Source organism: Pangasianodon hypophthalmus, chromosome 13 (assembly GCF_027358585.1).
Source record: "Pangasianodon hypophthalmus isolate fPanHyp1 chromosome 13, fPanHyp1.pri, whole genome shotgun sequence".
Lineage (NCBI taxonomy): Eukaryota > Metazoa > Chordata > Actinopteri > Siluriformes > Pangasiidae > Pangasianodon > Pangasianodon hypophthalmus.
This window is the reverse complement of record NC_069722.1, coordinates 9,852,835-9,875,876: the sequence shown is the minus strand read 5'-3', so window position 1 is coordinate 9,875,876 and position 23,042 is coordinate 9,852,835. Positions and strand designations below refer to the sequence as shown.

The 23,042-nt window shown below is 35.8% G+C and overlaps 1 protein-coding gene and 1 long non-coding RNA gene across 2 annotated transcripts in view; one reads left to right on the top strand and one right to left on the bottom strand.

Annotated features, from left to right (window-relative positions):
* Positions 1 to 10,854, bottom strand: part of igf2bp1 (insulin-like growth factor 2 mRNA binding protein 1) — a 41,717-nt gene extending 30,863 nt beyond the window's left edge. The window contains exons 1-2 of the mRNA XM_034310315.2: positions 10,086 to 10,854; positions 8,858 to 8,918 (exon numbers count right to left, since the gene is read on the bottom strand). Of these exons, the coding sequence (XP_034166206.1) occupies positions 8,858 to 8,918; positions 10,086 to 10,260 (236 nt within the window). The 5' untranslated portion in view covers positions 10,261 to 10,854. The remainder of the gene's footprint in view (positions 1 to 8,857; positions 8,919 to 10,085) is intronic.
* Positions 6,096 to 23,042, top strand: LOC117599011 (uncharacterized). The gene is made up of 3 exons (XR_004579453.2): positions 6,096 to 7,440; positions 22,027 to 22,154; positions 22,487 to 23,042. It is a non-coding gene; the product is annotated as an uncharacterized LOC117599011 (long non-coding RNA).

Below are 23,042 nucleotides of genomic sequence, written 5' to 3'. Positions count from 1 at the left end.
AATGAAATCAACAAACTTCCCATCTCGCACAATTAAAAAATCTAACAAATATAGCGAGAAGGTACTGTACAGTTACACGTTTTGTTCCCCAAGATACAAACAATGTATATAAAAAGGTATGACCCCAAAAAAAGATCTCTTAAGGTCCAATTATGGAGCATAAGTGGATTTTATAGGTGCACTATATTTTCAAAAGCACCTAACTAAAGGTAAAACAAATAGCCTTGAGGGTGCTCGCATTAACATCTGAAAATGTACAGCCTATTACCTTTTTCCCTGAATGTGTAGTCCACATGTCAAAGTAGGCGAAAAAGCAAGTCTCAGTCAAGATTAAATAATTAATTAGCCCTTCTACCTTTCATGTGTCCATCATGAATGCTCAAACTATGTCTGGAAAACCGTCTTCTTTTCCTGAACACTTCCCCTCACACTTAGTTTCATCAAGAGTCAACAGCACGCACACAATGCAAAAACAAAATCTGCTTGGAGCTATATTTTCTCAGTGTGAATAGAGACACGCTTTGCATTAGCATCCATCTTCTGTGATTCAGTTCATTTCTGGCGATCAGTCCACCATCTTATGCTGCCACAGTTTGACTACATGTGCTGATTTAACTCCATGTTTTTCTATTATATCCTGTCTCAGGCAAAATAGATATATTTTGCAGTTGCACATACATTTCAATCAGAGGTGTAGGAGATATAAAATGGTTTAAAAAAAAAAAAAAACCTGTACTCTCCACAATTAAATGCACAACCTTCACCTGATGTTACAAGTGAACGTTATAGGGAACACAAACTGTATGTAATTGCACTGTTGATGAAATTATGCATGCATAGCACGTAACTGATATTTATTTGAATTCTACTTCTATTTATTGCAATCAGGGTATAACAAAACGCATAGCAATTCACCGGTAACAATAAGGCTGTCAGACTGTGACAATATATTTGTATGGCTACATGGCTGACTTCGAATGTTCATGTCATACACATCAAGATTGCCATTATTGGTCACAGCAAATATTTGCTTGTATTTACGTGAAAAGCATGGTTATAGCCACGCCTGGCTTGACTGATGTACTGTTCATGCTCAACACAATGTATTCTGCATCCTAAAAAAAATATATTAAGTACACTGTGGCTTTTTAGACAAATGTTGTAACTGTAATATATGACTTCATGCTTCCTCAATTAAAACACAATGCGGAAAAAGAAAATAAGTGAAGCAGAAATTTAGAAACGTAACAGAAGAGTGAGTATTCAGAAAGTAAAAGCAAACTAAAAATGTCATTTGAACTGTAGTCTCGATATCAGCCATCATGTACCACAAAGACACCTGAGGTGTGTTCAAACTGGACTGTTTGCAAACTTTCCTCCTGAATGGCTTTGTCTGGGAACAAAAGCTCCAGTTCCAGTTTCAGAATGCAGTCTGCTTCACTAATCTTATGTCAGCATCAAATGCATAATTTTAATTACCTGTTAAGAGTCATATGCGAGTTGCATTTTGAAATGCTCAAGACATATAGTTTACTATCAACTAAATTGGAGTACATCTTCAGGACAAACCCATGTGAGGGTACTCTAAGTGGTCCAACTATTAGCTAATGGGTTCCAAAAACATGAGAATTAATGTTTAGCAATGTGATGTCAATGCAACGACACCCCCAATTTCCACCTAAGTGCAGATCACTAAACTTTGTCTATGATAGGACAAACAGCCTGCTCAGACTAAGTATTCGACAAAACTCTGTGTCTATTCAATAATCACAACCACCAAGGTCACACACCCTTTCTAAATAATAGAGATGGCAATGTTTAAATCCATTTGATTAATCAGTTAAATGTAAAATATTGAGGACAATGTGGCACTGATAAACCTGTAGGAGCTGAGAGCGCATGTTATGCTATCTACATTACTAGTCTAACATTACATGTTCGCTCCAAGCCAAACAAATTAACCAAGAAATCATGTTGGGTTTATATTTTATATGATTTTAACCATATCTTCCTGTAAAAGCTGCCAAGAGTCTATGGTCACATTTAGTTGTGCTCTGCTTTAAAACGTCACTTCCTTTTAGTTTCACAATCTGCACAGCCAAATGTTTCTTTGCTGTATGTTGGGATGGTAGGTGCTTTGATTTGTTATCCAGAATGCCAAGCTTGCATTCTCAGATGCGAGGAGGGCCTTTGCTAACTAATGCATGCATATATAGGTAAGACATTTGAATAGTAGAACATGCTAGGACATAAAATTTGAATATTAAAATAGGTAGAACTTTTCAAACCAATGTTGTCTGGTAAGAATAAAAAAAAAAATAAATAAATCTGACGCTTCTACCCTGTTGCTGTACTCTTCAGGGACTTCCTGCCACTTTCATCTTTTCTCTCGCCTATAGGTACATGGTAAAACTGTCAGCCTCTCAGTTTGAGAGATAGAAGTTAACGAATTTTAAGTTCAGAGTTTTCCCTCCCCCTCCTTGGCAAGTATTTATGGTGCCTATGCTTTCAGAGAGCCCCGTTCAGCAGCAACACAAAGAGAGCTACAGGGGGGGTGGCAGCAAGACGCAGAGGTCCTTACATCAGAGGGGAAAAAAAATCAACAGGATTTTTTTGGTCTTTTGGGGAATCATCCCCTCTGACCATGTATTTGCTATGTGCAAAATTACACCAAATCAAAATCAATTATGAAATGTAATAGCTACACAAACCTAACTAAAAGCAAGTTTTTAAAATTTCCATACATTTTTTATTTTTGAAATTTCTGAACACTTAGCAGTGTTTTGAGTTGTAAAATGTATTTCACCAATTTCCTACCTGCAGCAAAATATAGTAAATATAAAAAAAGTGTAATCACTCAAAGCTTTATCATTTAGCTTAACAGTAGAACAAAAACATTTTTTTTTGATATTTTAACTCCATTAATTTACATATTAAACATAAGAAGAAAAAAAAAAAAAAAAAAGACACCCCCCCACCCAAAAACAAATTTTTTAAAATAAGTTCCATTGGGATTTTCAACAAGCCTTTTCTGAAACTTGAAATGTGCTTTTTCTTTCACAAAGCTTTGTCTATGTGCTTACCCACAGTTTACAAATACTGAAGGAGATGGACACATTTAGGACAAAATGCACAAAGTAACAGTAATTTAACTGGTGAAATGTTTGTATGAACTTTTTCACAAATGGCCATTTATGGCTATTTAATAAAACCTACACACAAAAGCTGAATGTTTGCTGTTTGCTCATTTCCGAGTCATGAAAATATATCTTTTTTTTTTTTTTTTCCCCAGGACCACCTGTTGGACGTGTTCTTCTCTGCAAAAAAATTCTCTTTGGTCATTCTTCACCAGCCTGACATTCCTCTTAGTAGGTGGAGAAGCGAAGCTGGAAATTTTATTTCACAACAACAGCTCTGACCTCATTATATACCACCTCTAGTGCTCTAGTTCACATGACTTGAAGCTCTAGTTAAGGACTACAGATATTATTTTAGTGCTTGCGTATGTGCAATGTATGTATAAGTAGGCACTTGCGTACAATCCAACGATTTAGGGAAGCGAAAAAAAAAAGTTCTTTGCCTTTTCATCACTGCTTCCTTGATGTATGGACATGAACAAATGCCTGAAATGCAACCACCACACTATTTATTGTTTCATCATCAATCCTTCTACACACTCATTCTCTACATATTACTTCATTTCATTTTTACCTTGTTTCATGCATTTTTTTTTCCAAAAGGCCTGCTTGTTTGTAGGCTACATGCTGGTGCTATGTTAAGGCTGCTTACACACAACAGCACCCACAGCATATAGGGATTCATCCCACTTAAAAAACAGGACAGATGGTTAAAAATGGGGAAGGGGTTAACAGGGAGGAACCTTCTTAAACAGACAGCAGCACATATTTTAACCCTACCACACCGCCAGCATCTACAAACAAGCATGGAGCAGACGTGTCTTTCTCGCTTCCAATCTTTAATTGCTTTTCTTATCCACACCCAAAGCTCCAGTCCTCATTTTGAGACAATCCACAATGGCGGAGAAGGGAAGCCCTGGAGGAAGTGTCATTGTACAACGCCCCTACAATCCCTATCCCCCTCCCCCTCGCCGCTCCTCTTCCCTTGTTCTCGCAGTTCTTCTCCTCTCCTGAACAAGCAAGCCCACTGAGAGTCACGCTGGTCAAGTGACCAAGCTGAAAGCACGCCTACATGTACATTCTACTAGCCTGGTAGCAGGTAACTACCATATGGAATACAATTAAATGCTAGAATTGCACTTCTTTTGTGGGTGTGTGCGCCCGGTGTTCTAGCTTGATTGTATGAGAGGAAGAGAACCAGGGGAAGAAAGGAAGAGTGCACACACACACCCATATATATATATATATATATATATGTACATATGTGTGTGTGTGTGTGTGTGTGTGTGTGTTTCTGGGAGAGAGAGGTGGCCTCTCATGCAACACAGTCAACTGTTTCTCAGAATGTGCACACAGGTGTTCGTGGTTCCTGATTGGTCGCTCCCCCTCTTGCTTTAGCTCCTCCCTTTGCCTTCTGTAGTACTATGATCACGAATGGAGATGGAGAGAAAGGAGGGTGATCAAGTGAGAAGAGAAGAGAGAAAAAGAGGGAGGGGGAGCAAGCAGGCAACTGCTATGGCTTAAGACTCCCATTATACATTTTCACTGCACATTTTTCAGCTAATCACACAAAATACAAAATATTATGCAATACAGAGAAAAATAATATGAGTATAATATGCAACTAATTTGTTTACATGTTTCCTCTTATAAAGTCACACCAGTCATTGCTTCTTTTCATGCACTCTTTCTAATGCAACGACATGCAGAGACAAGATAGTCCAAAATAACCATAGTTACCCCTTTGATATGAGCTTCTTTTTACTGTACCAAAACTGTCACTTAAATATTAAATTCCTCTATAAAGACAACAGATCAATCACAGTCTTAAAAAAATAGTTTCCGCCCCAAAAACAACACCTTCCATTCTACTCGCCATCATAAAGGGCAGTCTAGCACTTCTACAAATGCTGAAAGACAGGTCACTCATAATGGAGACCTAGGAATTAAATGGTCACAAAACAGCTTCTATTTAGTACAAAAATAGCTTTACAAAACACCCAATTACTGTATAATTAATGTGACTATTGGCAAGGGAGTGACCTTAACAAAACATACAGCAAAGAGAACCCCCACCAGTACTGCACTACCCAACACACAGCAATGGTGAAACTTCTCTGAACTAACATGTACCAAATTCCACATTCCTGCACTTGCTAACTTTTAAAGCATCATTCAATGATTACTTTTTTCTTCTACAGGCATTGCAGACGTACTTTCACAAAGGTTTTCTATACTTATCCAAATATTATCAATTCTATAATTATCCAAGTATAAAGTCATGCACTAATATGCCATTTTCTTCCCTATTGTTTTTTTTTTTTCTTTTTCTCCAAGTTCAGATTTTTGCATGATGGTTATAATCAAGTCAGAATAAAAATAAAATTCAACTGTCAGCATTATGACTTTAAGGGAAACGCACAAGCCATCCAAACACACATACATATATATATATATATATATATTCAGAAGTTGCAGACTTGTATGCTGTTTGTTTGTTAATTCACCCATTTTTATTAATTAAAACATGATTATTATTAATTAATACCAGCATATGTGTAGTGTGTGTGTGTGTGTGTGTATATATATATATATATATATATATATATACATACACACACACACACACACACACACACACACACACTACACATATGCTGGTATTAATTAATAATAATCATGTTTTAATTAATAAAAATGGGTGAATTAACAAACAAACAGCATACAAGTCTGCAACTTCTGAATGTAATCATTTTACTAGTGGTTCAATTACTAGTGGTCAATCCACAGCCCAAAGTATACATATTCCTATAATACTTATTATAGGCTAATTAATCTGTCACAATCAGTAGTGTTGAATAGAGTTAAATGTATTAACTGAGTTGATTAAATCAATTATTGTCTAATAGTGATATGGTGCTTCCGTATGGGCTAGATCTCAATATACTTCTTAGCAATTGGCTCTCAGTAGGTGATGTGGGGCATCCCCTTAGCTTCCATTTCATTTTAAAAGCCTTAGACGTTCAGAACAGCTCATGCAAATTCAACATCAAGCATGAAGCATAGGATGGCACCACGTGAGATTTTGGGCCTGCCATACACTCCTGCACATAGCGTGCATGTCTACATTGTTTCCTCAAAATACTATTTTTTCTAATCTAATTTTGTCTGCACACAAAGCACACAAAGATTATTATGCTCAACTTGCTGTTCCACATGGACGTGTGTCTGTGCTGTCATTTTGAGTGTTAAAGGCTTTCTTGACCCATGGCCATGCTTAAAAAGAAGCTATTTCTCAGTCCACTTCTGAATACTTATATAAGGCCCCATGTTACCATACAGAAAGACACACACACAATAGGAAACTCCAATGTGACTATGGCCTCCACCCTCTCTCTCTCACACACATATTCTCACACACACACACACGTATACACGTGCACACACATATATACACATACACACAGGGAACCATGCTAACGGTTGCAAGAACACTTGGTCCAATTTGCCTCTTTTGTTGTTTTATTAGCGTTACCACTAACCAAGCAGGATAAAAATTTCCTTTAGCTCATATTGTATTTAGACCACACTCGTAAAAAAAAAAAAACAAGAAAAAAAAAAAAAACAAATAGGCTACATACTAGATTATATTCACAAGCATGCACAAGCACATCTTAATGCTAATTTTGATATAGAAATGTCCTTCCATATGAATTAGAGACGCAGACCTAGGGGAGTCAAAATGGCGGCGAAAGAGCGACGATACCTTTGACCTAATTAGCATTCCTCGTCTTCTACATATGAGCTTCTTGTGTCTTTTTTATTTGGACATTCTATGCTTATTTCAAATAATAGGGACAAAATACATTTCATCTGAATGTTCACACTATGTGTATTTAGAAGGAATCCATAAAACACGGAACCAATATATATATATAGATTTTTTTTTGTTATAAATAGGTATACATGTACAGGATCTCTCTGATAGCGAGCACAGCATAATGCCTCTTCTGCTGTTACCACTAATAATAATATTCAGAATATTATTCATTTGACATTACATTTTTCGTATTTAGCGTATGTGTGTCAATAAAAATGGATTTTTGAATACATTTCCTCGTTGTCCTCTATAGCCAGGCATGAGCCTCCACATAGGTTTCGCCACCCAGAGCTGCACTGGGCGCCATTTTCTTATTTGCTGACGTTGGATTGCTTATTCTCAATGATGGCGACCACGTGCCATTTCAATCTGACTTGAAATTCAATTCAGAATATTAAAAGCAGGACAGCACGACGACAAAAGGTAGTTTTGCAAACCAACATACTTTATGCAGCACCACATATAATTCTTACCATCAGTGATTATTAGATGGCTAGGAAACGGAGCATTAAACGTATATTCAGTCTCAAATTTATTAAAGTAGAGAAACCCGGATTGGAAATTGTGGGCGCGTGCTCATATTAGACCCTCAACAGTATACAAATAAATAAATATTTCAGTATTAAGGCGAGTAGGCAATAGCATTTAAGATATAGGCCTACCTGTTCAGTGGCACCCACTAGACTTGATTGAATAATAACGCAAAAAAAAAAAAAAAAAAAAAGTATCAAGATAGGCACTTCTTTTTGTGTCTGATTTGACACGTGTCACATTTACTTATTCGATCACATAACTAGTACTGCATAATTCACGGTCGTTTCATTTGATAAGTGAATATCAAAGTTTTTTTTTTTTTGAATGGCTATGCTAATTTTTAACGGGTTGAGAGTGGGGTGAGAAAAAAGTGGGCAGGGTGGAGGATTTTTTTTTTTTTTATAAACACAGTCCCACTAGGCTATTGGAACATTGTAAGGTAGATCCAGTCCTAGCTTCTGAGAGATCCTGACTATACATCTTACGTAGTCACATCTCACGTATACATCTCACTATTCACGTAGTCACACCTTAACGTCATTCTGCTCGCGCTGAACACAGCACGCGTTTGCATTAATACAGTAACCCATTAATTTCACATATTTTTAAATTCTTGTAGTAGCTGCTAAACATGTGCTATCCGAAATATTAGGCACCATGCATAGTAACGTGAACTTTATTAACACAATGCAGTCAATGCAATATTAGAGCCATATCGACTTAATGACTGCTTTTTAAAACAAAACGTTAGGCTATTAGCCCATCGATCCTTCAGGCACAACAGCTTAGAGTTTATGACTCAACAAAAGATCCATCGAGGCCTAGGCCTTACTTTAGACCAGGCCTTTCTTCATGTATGAAACGGAGTACTAATGGAAGCACTGCAGTAAACGGCAGCAACAACATCGAGGTTAGTTTATGTTGAAAACAAAGAATAACCCAAAAAATAGCAGCCGAACTTATTAGAAAATATTCCTGTAAAAGCACGTGATGCGCCATTCACAGCCTATCGTCTTTTGTGCTTTAACTATCAAACGCTACAATGGCCCTATTAAGAAGATAAATATATTTATGTCGATATGGAAAAAAAACAGGAAGGTGTTTGGAAACAAAGTTAAAAACAGTGACCTATACTGTATTTTTAAACCCAATATATCCACAAATTTGACCCATAAGAAGAATAAAGCAAAAGGGCGAAACATATCCCTGTATGTAGCTACACCTCCCTGGTATGTATGCCATATAGCATAATGCATACATTCATGTTTGCAGCAACAGAGCAAAGATTTAAAGTAAAACCAAATACCTTTGTTTCTTAGGGACAGAATGTTCTACTTCAATTCGTTTGCCGTGAAGTTCCACTTTACCTATAAAAAAAAAATCACAAAATAAGGCCATCGAATCCATTCATTGGTCCACACTAGCTAACATATGTTAGCTATATTAAACATTTTAAATGCTAGTAATTGGACCCGTTACAAGCTAGCTTCTTTTCAGTGTCAATGAATTATTTAAAGAAAAGGAAAAGAAAAAAGAAGTACGCTACATAACTATTGAAGGGCTTATATGCTCATATGGGGCTCTGCTGTGAGCTAGAAAAAAAAAAGTTAGTGATAAAGTCTTCTCGCCAGAGTTGTTGTGGTAAAGCACATTGAACCCTGCTACATTTCTGTTGCATTTTCACATTTCACTGGACACACAGCCTCTATAGGCTACTCTCGCCATTTGTGTTATGGAAGTCGTTTCTAGACTTTATTCGCTGTTTTATGTACATGTCCACAGAAAGTTTTACAATCAGACATTGGAGAATATAGTTAAATAAGCCTTCTTAGTCTGCGAATTGTAACAGAGCAAAAGCATGGCGACCTTCGTGCTATATAGAGCCCACATATCACATGCAACATATGTGGACAAGCAGGGAGTTATTTTATATATGGACAATAGGTAGCTTGTACATGTATAATTCAGTGTTGCATTTAGCTTTATCTTCGAAGGGGGACTCCATGGCCATTTCTTTTACGTGCACCTACAATAGGCCTATACACTACATGAAACGTGGTTTATCTTACTATAGCGGCCTATTAGCCAAAAGGGGGAGGGGTGGGATTTCACTCTGTAGCTGGACTTAGTGGATTCTACTGAATATGGAGACAGGTTTCAGGGCTTCTTGCGAGTCCAACTAAATTCATATGAATGTTAGTATTAATGTCAGGCTCCTAATCTAATCAGACAACACTGTAAGGGTAGTACAGCAAACAGAAGTACGTTGATGTCTTGGCTAGCCTATGAGTATAAAAAGTTATTTTACACTCCTTGGGTCAAAGACATGCACACTTCATTCCTTTACACTGCCAAGAGCAGAAATGTATAGCTTAACGAGCCATAGCCCACATCTTTAAAAAAAAAAAAAAAAAAGGAGAGAGAGAGAGATTTGAGCATAGCACTTCAGGACATTCAGAAATAGTTTGTTGTGTATGAAGCAATACGAGTGGAGTAAAACTGCAACAATGAGTCTGTTACAGTGAATTACTTACCAGAAAATGTTTCAATTGCTTTCATAGCCCATTGGTCGTCCGGGCAATCAACAAACGCGTATCCCGTTTTCACTAGAAACTGCCCAGAGTAAGGAATCTTGTAGTCTTCAAAGGTTTTAACCAAGTCCTCTGCGGTCACATTTTCATTCAGATTTCCAATATATAGCTTGTTCATTGTGGAAAAAAATTCAATGCTTTCCCCCGTTTTTAAAAAAAAAAAAAAAAAATCAGAACTTAAAAAAAAAAAAAAAAAAAAAAAAAAAACTTTTCTACAAACAGGGGGGCTATCTGTCCAAAATATATATTGAGCCTGCTAAAAAATGAAAAGCACGTGTAAATTACAACGAGTTGCAACTGAAAACGAAAGAATTCCGAGGAAGAATCTTAAAATAATACGGGGAAAGTTCGCCTAACACTAACGTTGCAGTCCGATGAAGTCCGGCGGCGAGTGGAGAATCCTTGATTGTAGCAATCCTGGCGAATTTCCTGCACCGTGTAGCAAACGGTATTGCTCTGTATTAATGTGATGGTGGTTATGGTGGAATAGTGGTAGAGAAGTATGGCGGGATCGCGAGAATTTCTTTTCTCTTTCTCTCTATCTGCCCCTCAGCGTAGAGCTGTACCCTTGCACTGTCATACAGATCCTACTGCCTGGCGACGGCACCGCCTCTACAGCGACTCGAATTTACTAATTTTTTTGTTTGCAAAGAGGAAACCACGTGGTCTGTCGGAGTAGCTGGAGAAGGGGCCGGATCTCATCGACGTGTGTGTATGTGTGTGTGTGTGTGTGTGTATAGAGCACAGCAGCAGATGGGCGTGTGTTGGGCCAGCTAGTCCTTCTGTGCAATGGGCTTTCTTCACTACCGTGCAGTAGTACGCTTGTGCCCTATCACGGAGTCAACATGTCTTTGGGTATTGCATCTGCATGTCAGATTGTGGCAGAAATTTCTTCTGCTTAGCCCAATCGCTCTTTACGCTGGTTCAGATTCTAGCGAAACGCAAGCTGATGTGCTGTGACATAAGGCCATAATGTGTTAAAAGACTACCAATTACTACCAAAGACTTCTGCTACTACATTATTTCTTCCCCACTCTTATTGTGCATAGTGTATACCTCTATACGCGTGTGTGGCTGCACGAGCGGCCTAGGGTGTCTTTTGGAGGCAATATGGCGTTTAATAAATTAGAAATTCACTGTATTTTTAATCCTCACATAGTCTATTGAAGTAGTAAAAGTTTCTAAATGTCGGCGAAAATTTCTGTTACATTTTTTGAACTTCCTCTGAAACTCTGTAAACAGAAACAGTGTGTCTCGCGCTACTGGTAAATATGATACCTAAGTAATATTCATGTGTTAGATCCGTGCTACAACACTGAACATGCTTTCCGCATTTACTTGAGAGTTTCAGCGGCTCTGCTGGAGATTTACAGCACCATAGCATAGCCCATAGGCTTTGACAATCGAGTCAAAATGGAGGGCTGTGAAAGTGCACGGCCTGCTGCTGCTGCATCCCGCCTACCATCAGGAAGTGAGCGAATCAACTGTTGCACAAGACCTGTACATACGAACTGTGTGTTCTGTAGTTTCTCTATGCTACTTTCCGTGATATGACACTAAAAAGTGATCTTTCACTCGCATGGCAAAGCTATGAGTCAGTAAACAACACTGGGAAGGTTTAGTATAGTTCTTGGAGGACTTGTACACGTGGCGGCTGCACCCCAGCCTCGTTTGAAAGAAAATGGCCTCTCATGGGCTCCATGAAGCGCGCGCTGGCTTCACCGCTTGCACACACCAGCAAAGCACGAGCTTTTACATTTTCATACTCCGCTCCGGTTGTTTTTTTCCCCCTCCGCTTTGTGTAGTGATGCAGCAGAGGTTTCTTATTTACTGAAAGCTAAATACTTGCTTACGTTGTGTTAAAATTACACTCCTAACGAGGTGATTTTGTGTTGCTACAGCGAGTATTTTTCTTTCAGTTCTGACTGGTGTACGTACTGTAGGGTGTTGTTAAACAGGATAGGATTATCATGATTTTTACATAAAAATATGTAAAATGTACACACGAATAGGGCATTTAAACCATTAAAATGATGGTCTAAGTAATGTTAATTATATAATAAATTATATATTTATATATACATCTGTCTATATCTATATATCTATATATATATATATATATATATAATGTTATATACACATATACGCACACACACACATATACATACATAGATACACACGCGCACGCACACACACACATATATAGGTGCATCTCTACAACTTCAGACAACTTTAAGGTAAACAAGAACACAGATCTTGAAATATGGATTAATATGCAAATCAGAAACGCTCAGTTGCATTTCTTTCATGTCTGCCCCATCCCTTCAGCAGACTACTATGGTTACCTATGGATGGATGGATATACATGAACAAACAAACAAACAAACAAATAAATAAATATTAGGTTAGTCAAGCTGATTCAATATACAGCTATTTAAATTAAAGTTTTTGAGTGCATGGGTACTTTGATAAACTAGTTTATATTGGCTAAACATACTACAGTGATTTACTTACTAGATTACAAGTAAAGCCAAAAGTGTATCAAATCACGTGCATTGTACTTGGCTGCCAGGATTTTTTGTAGGGTAGCGATGCTGACTCAAACACTGACTCTTTGTACTAAACAGAAATGACAAATTACTGTGCCTTACGTCACTAGAAAAGCTTAAACCAGGGAGCACCACCAAAAGGTTCACCCCTAACTTTTTCTACTAATTGTATTTGCAGTCCAGCAGTGATACCTTTGTGGTTTACGGCACTTAGAAAAGTTAGCACCGCAGCACGTTTTGATGGCTCTGCCCCTTCCATTACATATCAGACTGTGACTGCTAGTGCAAAATATGTCTGATGTTTCACACTTCATTTGTAATGGTTCTAGGATAAAGTGTGTAATAGTACATTCATGCTGTTGAATTTCCAAGGATGCAACACTACTTGCACTAACAGTGTGAAGTATCACACTAACAGTGTGAATGATTTAACAGTGCTTGCTAAAATCTGCTAGTACAGTGATCACTAGTCCTGTTCCTGGACACACCTTCTTACATATTTCTTTTCCAAACCTAATGTAGCACACCTGCTCCAGATAATCAGTCTACTTTGTTAGGTTGATTAGCTCTGTTGGATTATGGGTGGAAATGAATTCTTAAACAAAGCAGCTTTGGCGATTAAAGGATTGGTGATCACTTCACTAGCAGATAACCTATCAAAAGCAATTTTTTTTGCTTTAAATAAGGGGTGTAAGATGGTCCTGAACAACTATTCCCTCTGCTCTGACACATCATATCGAGCAAATGAAGACACTGAATTGAATTAGGTGTGTTAAATGAGGCAGAATACTAAAACTTTACAGTACTACAGGGCCTGCAGGATTGGAGCCCGACACCTGTCCTTCAGTATTATTGTCTTCAAGTAATAGTGAACAGAGTAGTAGTGAACAGAAATTGACAATTAAAAGGTGAAAAGAGCAGTGAAGGAACACCCCACTTATAAAGTGTATGTATTGGTTTTGTGAACACTGTATATCTATGAATAACTGTGTGTAAGAAAGGAAAAGGGTAAAAAATTCAAGCATAAACTTTGTCCTTTAGGGTGAATGGCAGTTCAGAGACTCTTGCTGCTCATATAAAGATGTCTTCTGGATTTTCACCTTGCTTTCAAAGTGAAATTAACTATACTCTTATGAAAAAGGTTCTTTGGATGATTAAGGGTTCTTTTCTTCCTAAAGGGTTCTACTTGGATTCCTCTCTGGAAGGGAAGAGGACCTTTTGTTATAATGTTCCACTGAAAACTTTTATGTGTTTCTCCCAAAATGACAAACTGAAGAATCCTAAAGGGTGCAAGATGGAACGTTCTTCTTAAAGTGTAGTCTTGAATACTGTTCAGGTAGAAGACAAATTGATTAGTAGTGTAACTGGTCTATCATTTTGTGTGTCTATTGCTGTATGATATGATATAATGATGTAATCATGTGTGATGCGTTTTTTTTTTCCTTTTTTTCTTTTTAATTTCCCTTCTCCTATATCCATGTAGTGTTTGGTTTCTTAAACATAGTGCATGCACTGGGGGACTTGGACCACTGGGGCAGAAGGTCAAATCTTAATCTACATGCAAGTGCTAAAGTTGTGACAACAATGTATATGGAGCAAACACAAAGTGATCTGTACGTGTTAGGGATTTATATCAGGCTAATATCATAAGACTGATATGAACTGATATGAAGACTTGATATGAACACTTCAGAAGGGACTCTGGTCTTCTGAATGTATGTACACCATAGTGCTTGTTGATATAAAGTCACATGAAATTAAAGTGCTTCTTTTTGAAGATTAACATTTTGTAATGTGAATAACTTGCAGTTATTTAATGTAGTGAAGAAATCACCATATCAGTACAACCCCCTGAAACCCAAACCAGCTCTTGTTAGCTTTGTGGGTGTGACCTGATCACATGCTGGGAGGGGGTTGGGGGTTGGGGATAGCATAACTGAATGGGAAAGGAGACTTCTCCTTTTTTATTGGGTGAGAGGGTATATAGATCTTACAGGTAACTAAAACTAACAAATCGCTTCTTAGTTTAATATTTCATTTTCTGATTTTTGTAAGCATTAATGCAAGACTCTTTGATGCAGTAGAGGAAATTTCATTATTGCAGGATAGATTTTTAGATTTTTATCTAAAAAATATATTATCATAAAACACAACTTTGCTTGAAAAAAAAATCCAAAATGAGCCTTTCAGTTAGCATGATTACATTTAGGATTAGAGCACATATGTAACTTTGTTATCCCTCTGCAACTTTATAGACTTGAAAATACAATAAATACAATGTTAACAACGGTTAGGTTTAGTTTTGGATATGTGCATTACAGGAATAAATATTTCAGTGAAAATCCCAAACAACGTAAGAATGTATTTTATTGATGTATTGAGACAAAAAGTAAACATTCTGATCTGGTATGTACTTTAAAGTGCAAAATTTATTATTCACAGAAGTAAATAAGTTTATAGAATGGTCATTCGTTAGTTTTCTTTTGGAGAAGCACGTCTGCTCAATTGCAAAACCAAATCTGTGTATTGCTGGTATATTTAATTGTGTAAATTATGTATACAGAATATTCACTTATATTTAATGAAACGTTCAGAACATAGTAAAAAGATTACAGGTACCAAAGCACAAAGTGTTTACAGTAAACAGCTAATTTATTTCAATTAGGCTGCCTAAACTAAAGGGGAAATGCTGATATTTTAGTATCAGTGACATTAGAGGACTAACAGCAGCTGGAACAAATACAGTTTAATACAGTAGTAGTCCAGTGATCAAATGAATAAGAAGTGGGAAAAACATGTTAATATTTCCACTATTTGTTCAGTAAAAAGAAGTGTTTTTAATTATTGTCTTCATTTTCTTTAGTGAATTTCAGGGACATTTAGTCTATAGTTTTGAATTGTCCATAAATTGACACAATAATGTTTTAGAGATGCAGAAATAATTTTGGAAAATGCTTCCAATGGTTTAATCCCTCATCTCATTTAAAGAAGCTGCAAACTAGAATTAAGCTTTCTTTTGTTCCCTGTGTAGTGTAATTAATATTTTCCTATATAGATATTAAAAGGCTTATAGCCTTTAGTAGAAACATTAACATACAACTTTACTTTGCATTGATTTAACATAAGCAGACTCATACCATTTCACTACAGAAGCACTGAAAAAATCCTACAACAGTTTGATTTATATAATTTTACTACAAAGAATGGTGTAAAACAAATTTGATTGTCAGACTTCTTACATCAACACAATTATAATAGCATGGATATGGTTCAGAAATAAGAACATGGGAAAAAATAACCTTTGAAATATTTGAGATAAATCACAATTTACATGACTTTAAATGTGATCACAGATATTTAATCACATCACACACTGATGAACATTTTTTAAACCTGTAAGCATGCACAATAAGCTTTAACAGCAGAGCTCCTGTACAAGAAAACTAGCTTAATAAAAACACAAACTACTGATCTACAATTCACAGTGTTTTCCTAATAAGAAGCTTATTGGAAGACAAGTTTGGATCCAATTTAATTTTTTAATCTCTAACTTAGTGATAAACAAGCAAGCAGGAAAAGATAACATGCATATGATACATCTGTATAATAAAAACTCTTCGAACCCTGAACGGTATTTACTTTTAATGTGTTAAATTATTGAAATAATTAAAAAAGAAAGGAATTAAGAAAGACAGAAGAAGAAATGATTACAGGTAATGTTGTACACATGGTAATTCTGCACTACCTGACTAGTCCAGACCAATTCCTCTGGTCCAATGCTGCACTAAATTAATTAATTTGCAATCATAAACCACGCAGTTTTCCGACGATCAACTGCAAAACTGTTTTATCTCCCTTTTACTGCTCCCAAAATGGAGAGAGGTTGGGGTGGGCGGGGTGTGCAGGAGCCAATCACAAACGCTCTCTCCTTTAAAATCTGATGACGTAATGAACACACCCCCGCGCTCACGGCTCGCCTCCCGTTTAAAAGTCTCTTTCCCCCATTTTGAATTGAAGAAGTAAAATCGTTCATCAACGTTTTATATTAATTATTATAAATTCGTAAAGAGAACTGTTTAAGTACATATGTACGAGCAAAGATCGGGGAGTAGGGCTTTCGGTAAAGAATGAGAACATTTTGTGTTTAAAGCTCTTTTATGCCATGTCTAGTAGGCTTTATTGTTGTTCCTCCCAGCACAGACAGATGCAGTGTTAGGAACGAAATGTCCTTCCCCAAGAATCACAGTGTTACACTTAACACCAAACAGTGCCAGACAAGAGCATACACACAGTGATGCAAAATTCAGTAAATACAGATAATAGACTATACAGTAAAATATAACCCATACAATAAACAATACAGTATACACTAAACTCAACACAACACCCTCTGCTGCACAGGAGCACTCTAGTACATATTAATTTGCTGTTCTGCATTTTTTTTAGGCTATATACCAAATGTTTGCTTCCCACATGGTTTCTGTGTGAAAAAAAAATGGAAATGTTTTACAAAAAAACTTCAAATATGCTAAAAATGAGATGTGGACATGTGTTTGTACAGCAAGGCACAATCAAAAGCATAAGGCAAATTCACTAGAAAAATGTTTTGAAACTGGGTTTTGCTATGATCTTCTTGGTCTGCAGTGTTTATCTGAAGAAGGCAGTGTATGACATCTGGCAGCATTTATAACAGAAATGTCAGGAAGAATGGGGTTCCTGATTGGCAAAGCAATCTGGCAGAGTTATGGACTAACACAGAGCTGAATATTAAACCTGACCTGAGGATTTAAAAGCTGCTTGGAGGATATAAGGAAGTTGGAGTCAAGTATAAATGTGGACATACATGTTATTAGAGCACATCTACAGGGAAATGCAAACTTCTGAACTCATATCCTTTGTTTGTTTTCATTACACCATTAGACCATGTGGCAATGATCGAACGTCTGTGTAACATAACACACCAAATGTCCTATTTGTATACTTAAACATTTGTGCTTGACAAACTGTCCAATGTTCTGAAATATTGCTGTGTTGCTGAAGTTTTGTTTATCAAATGTGCATATATCTACAGCATACTCATCTCCCACTTTTGGAGAATTTGAGCATTTTGAGGATTAAATAATAAAGAGGAAACATCTATGAATCCTAACACACTAAATGTTGTCGAAATAGCTTTAACTTTGGCACTTGCTGTATATAACATTTGAACTTACAATTACTGATACCCCCAACCACATGCATCTACATATTGAGTGCAGGGTTTTAAACAGATTTATAAATTGAAAGATTCAGTTTATGAAAAAAAAAAAAGTTACACATTTTAAGGCTGTGCAAAGTGTCCGCTGTTCTGAAATAATGGTGTAAAAACATTTTGAAGCTTTAGTTTGTCTTATTTTTTGTAGAGCTTTAATAATGTTACAGAAGTTATTTATAGCATTAATAACTTATTAAAATCTTAGTATCTTAACATACAGTATGTGGAAATATCTGTCAAACTGAAAACAAACATCTTGCTTGTATAAATTAAACATTTGCATTTGACTGTATATAACATTTGAATGTAGAATTAATGATGTCCCTACCTCCACCAATTACTGTAGATTATAAACAAACTTATAAAATTGCTAAATTCAGTGTATGAACACAGATGGTGCATTTAAGGCTCCAGTGTTCTGAAATGTTGCTGTAAAAAATTATGAAATTTCGTTTAGGAAATATGTCTGTATCTATAGACAACCCATCTCCTATTTTGGAGAACTTTAATAGTATTTGTTATATTATTTATTTACAGTTTTAATATAATATTAATATCTTAACTTAGACTATTGGACCATTTTGTTACATGTGATAATGATGGGACATCCGTGAAACCTAACACACACCTCTACAGATTACAATAGATATTAACCAGATTTACAAATGAATAAATTCAGTCTAACTGAAATGTCGGTTCATTTTAAATCTGTTCAAACTGTCCGGTGTTCTGAAATATTGTTGCACTTTAAAGTTGACAGTTGTGTCTGAATCTACAGCTAACCCATTTCCTACTTATGGAGAACTTCGATAGTATTTATTATATTATTTATTAGCAGAATTTGGTATGTGTACATACATTATTTGACAATATTTGTTCCACATGATAAAAAAGAAACATCTAAGAAACAAAAACCACCAAATATCTTGATAGAATAACATTTAGATCAATTGAGTATAAGAGAAATATGGTGCTTTTTAAAGTTGTTCAAACTGCCCAGTGTTCTGAAATACTGTTGTATTGTATTGTAATGTATTGAAGGTTCTTTTAAAAACTGTATCTGTATCTACAACTAACCCATCTCTTACTTATGGAGAATTTTGATAGCATTTGTTATATTATTTATTAGCAGAATTTGGTATTTTTGCATAAATTATTTGACAATTTTTGTTCCACATGATAAAAAAAGAAACATCTGAGACACATAAACCACTAACTATCTTGATAGAATAACATTTGTGCTTGTCTGTATGTAGCATTTCAGTGTAGAATAGTTGACACCCTACCATCACACACTTCTATATTACTAAAGATTATAAACAGATTTATGAACTGATCATTTGAGTGTAAGAGAAATGTGGTGCTTTTTAAAGTTGTTAAAAATACCTAGTGTTCTGAAATACTGTTGTATTGTATTGTAATGTATTGAAGGTTCTTTTAAAAACTGTATCTGTATCTACAGCTAACCCATCTCTAACTTATGGAGAACTTCAATAGTATTTGTTATATTATTTATTAGCAGAATTTGGTATTTTTGCATACATTATTTGACAATTTGTGTTCCACATGACAAAAAAGAAACATCTGAGACACATAAACCACCAAAAATCTTGATGGAATAACTTAAACATTTGTGCTTGTCTGTATGTAGCATTTCAGTGTAGAATAGTTGACACCCTACCATCACACACTTCTATATTACCATAGATTATAAACAGATTTATGAACTGATCATTTGAGTGTATTTCAGTGTTCTGAAACATTGTTGTACTTTAAAGGTGACAGTTTGTTTCTGAATCTACAGATAACCCATTTCCTACTTATGGAGAACTTCAATAGTATTTGTTATATTATTTATTAGCAGAATTTTTTATCTTTACATACATTATTTGACAATTTTTGTTCCACATGATAAGAAAGAAACATAAACCACCAAATATCTTGATAGAATAACCTAAACATTTGTGCTTGACTGTATATAGCATTTCAGTGTAGAATAGTTTACACCCTACCATCACACACTTCTATATTACCATAGATTATAAACAGATTTATGAACTGATCAGTTGAGTGTAAGAGAAATGTGGTGCTATATAAAGTTGTTCAAACTGCCCAATGTTCTGAAATATTGTTGTAATGTATTAGATATAGTATAATAGTATAGAAGGTTCTTTTAAAAACTGTATCTGTATCTACAGCTAACCCATCTCTAACTTATGGAGAACTTCAATAGTATTTGTTATATTATTTATTAGCAGAATTTGGTATTTTTGCATACATTATTTGACAATTTGTGTTCCACATGATAAAAAAGAAACATCTGAGACACATAAACCACCAAAAATCTTGATGGAATAACTTAAACATTTGTGCTTGTCTGTATGTAGCATTTCAGTGTAGAATAGTTGACACCCTACCATCACACACTTCTATATTACCATAGATTATAAACAGATTTATGAACTGATCATTTGAGTGTATTTCAGTGTTCTGAAACATTGTTGTACTTTAAAGGTGACAGTTTGTTTCTGAATCTACAGCTAACCCATTTCCTACTTATGGAGAACTTCAATAGTATTTGTTATATTATTTATTAGCAGACTTTTTTATCTTTACATACATTATTTGACAATTTTTGTTCCACATGATAAGAAAGAAACATAAACCACCAAATATCTTGATAGAATAACCTAAACATTTGTGCTTGACTGTATATAGCATTTCAGTGTAGAATAGTTTACACCCTACCATCACACACTTCTATATTACCATAGATTATAAACAGATTTATGAACTGATCAGTTGAGTGTAAGAGAAATGTGGTGCTATATAAAGTTGTTCAAACTGCCCAATGTTCTGAAATATTGTTGTAATGTATTAGATATAGTATAATAGTATAGAAGGTTCTTTTAAAAACTGTATCTGTATCTACAGCTAACCCATCTCTTACTTGGAGGGTTCTGGTGGTATTTGGTGTAGTATTTATCTGTAGCACGTGCTGGTAACCTGGAGAAAGTGAAGTAGCTGCTCCCACCATGCGGGCGTGCTGAGATAATGCAGCTTCAGCAGCTCAATCCAGAGCAGAAAGAACTTCATCCAAAAGCCTACAAACATGAACACACATGAACTTCGACATGCTGCTAAATGCTTTCTTTTTTTTTACCGCATTTCCCATGTGTACCAGTTTGTTCGAAAGTAAAGCACATATCACAAAAGAATAGTTTTAGTAAAAGGCTTTTTTTCCCCTTCAAATTATGCTGTTTATTCATAATTCTGTAAAAGGTTATTCTGTTTAAACTACACATCTGTTCACGCCTTGCTTTTGCATTTCGTTAGTGCTAGTTAAACCCTTTTTATTGGACCATACAAATAACAACACTGGCTGTAACCGAGTTCATTTTTCATTTCGTGTGAAAATAGAAATGCTTCGAATATTTGAAAAAGGCACCTTATACTTTTACGCATGGCATTGCAGTGAATGAAGCAATAGCGTCGTTTGTAAATGACGTAACACTGGAGTGTAAGACGTAAAATGGGCTTGTTACGTCATTTATTTTCGAAAGACGCAGAACTAACAGGTTAAACAGTTAACCAAAGACATGAATCATATAATCAGCCATGCACAATTATTGTAGTCTAAATACGCGATGAATGAAATTAAGAGAAATGTTCAGGAAAAAACTAAGAAATGTAATGAAGGCGCGTTATTTGACGGTGCAGTGGAATGTTTATAGGATTAGAAAACAAACAAAGTGTCTAAACACTGAAAAGGGGGATTATTTCAGGAGAAATTACAATAGCTAGCTAAAGTCTTGTAAAAAGAAATCGTAAAATAATAACACTAATAAAGAGCTCAACCTGGTTAAGAGTGGAAACTTTTGCACGTAGTCTAATTTGTTTGCCTTTCAGTAAAATAGTGTTTTAATTGCATGCTTTATTTGGATAGCTTATTCAGCGTTGGGGTTAGCTGTAAAACTCTTGTTTTATATATTTGAAATCGAACCTCTGGTTTTTGCTTGAACGATTGCGATTGCGTGTCTGGGAAGTTGTTTTATTCTCAGTCTTTTGGAACTGTCTGCAGTGAGTTGATGTGCAGTGAATCTGCAAAAACAGTCAGTTCCACTGGTCTGGTCGATTGCCATGAAGCCCCGCCCCCGGGCAGTGACGTTGCTAATCACACAGGCACGTGAAAATCTACACTGCTTAAAGGTGAGGCTTTATGATTTTCACATGGTGGTGTTTTTTATTTCTGTGATGAGTGACCAGAGCCTCAAACAAACAAAAACAAATGATAAGTGAGACTAAGTTCATAGCAGAGCCTATAGACCACATTTGATAGACGTCCTTATACAGAGTGAATAATACAAATGATCCAAGAACACCATCGACTTAAAACAATGTGCACTGATGTATGTAACCTGGTACACTCACTTCCTCTCCATCCAAGTGAACATTTAAAAACAAAACGCAACCCAGAATGTAATCTGAAGCACTGACATTAACATCTGATGTGTTTTGAATCCTTTTGGATTTTGTTGCAGTAATGATGCGCCTGGGAGAGTGACGTCATGACAGTGGACTACACATTCAACCTTGTCATCGAAGAGAACAAATATCAATCAGTAATGTCTTTTACTAGATTGTTCATGATTATTTTTGAATTCTGTCAACCTGCTAGTTTTCCCTTGATCTGTGTATATACAAAATGATGTATACCTTTTTTACTTGTTCTAAGTTAGTGGTATTTGAATTATTATTCTTATTTTTTTTAGAATGTAGATTATGACATTTATAAAGCATGGTGATTGAAGAGGCACCACTGTGGTTTCTCTCATCTGTGTTTGATGACTACCCTTTTAAATTGAATCTTGCAATAAACAGCACTATCCTCACAGCTCTGCATTAGGGGGCAGTTTCTGTCAGAGGGGTTGTTGCTGATGTCAAAAAATTATATCCAAGTCTAGACACTTTTACAAAGTGTAATTTTACATTTGATTATATAATCTAGAGATTTTCATATGTTGAGAATCTGCTGTTGTCTAATTCATATTTAGGAAAAGCCAAAATCCCTACATGTGAATTAAGATCAATTTTTGT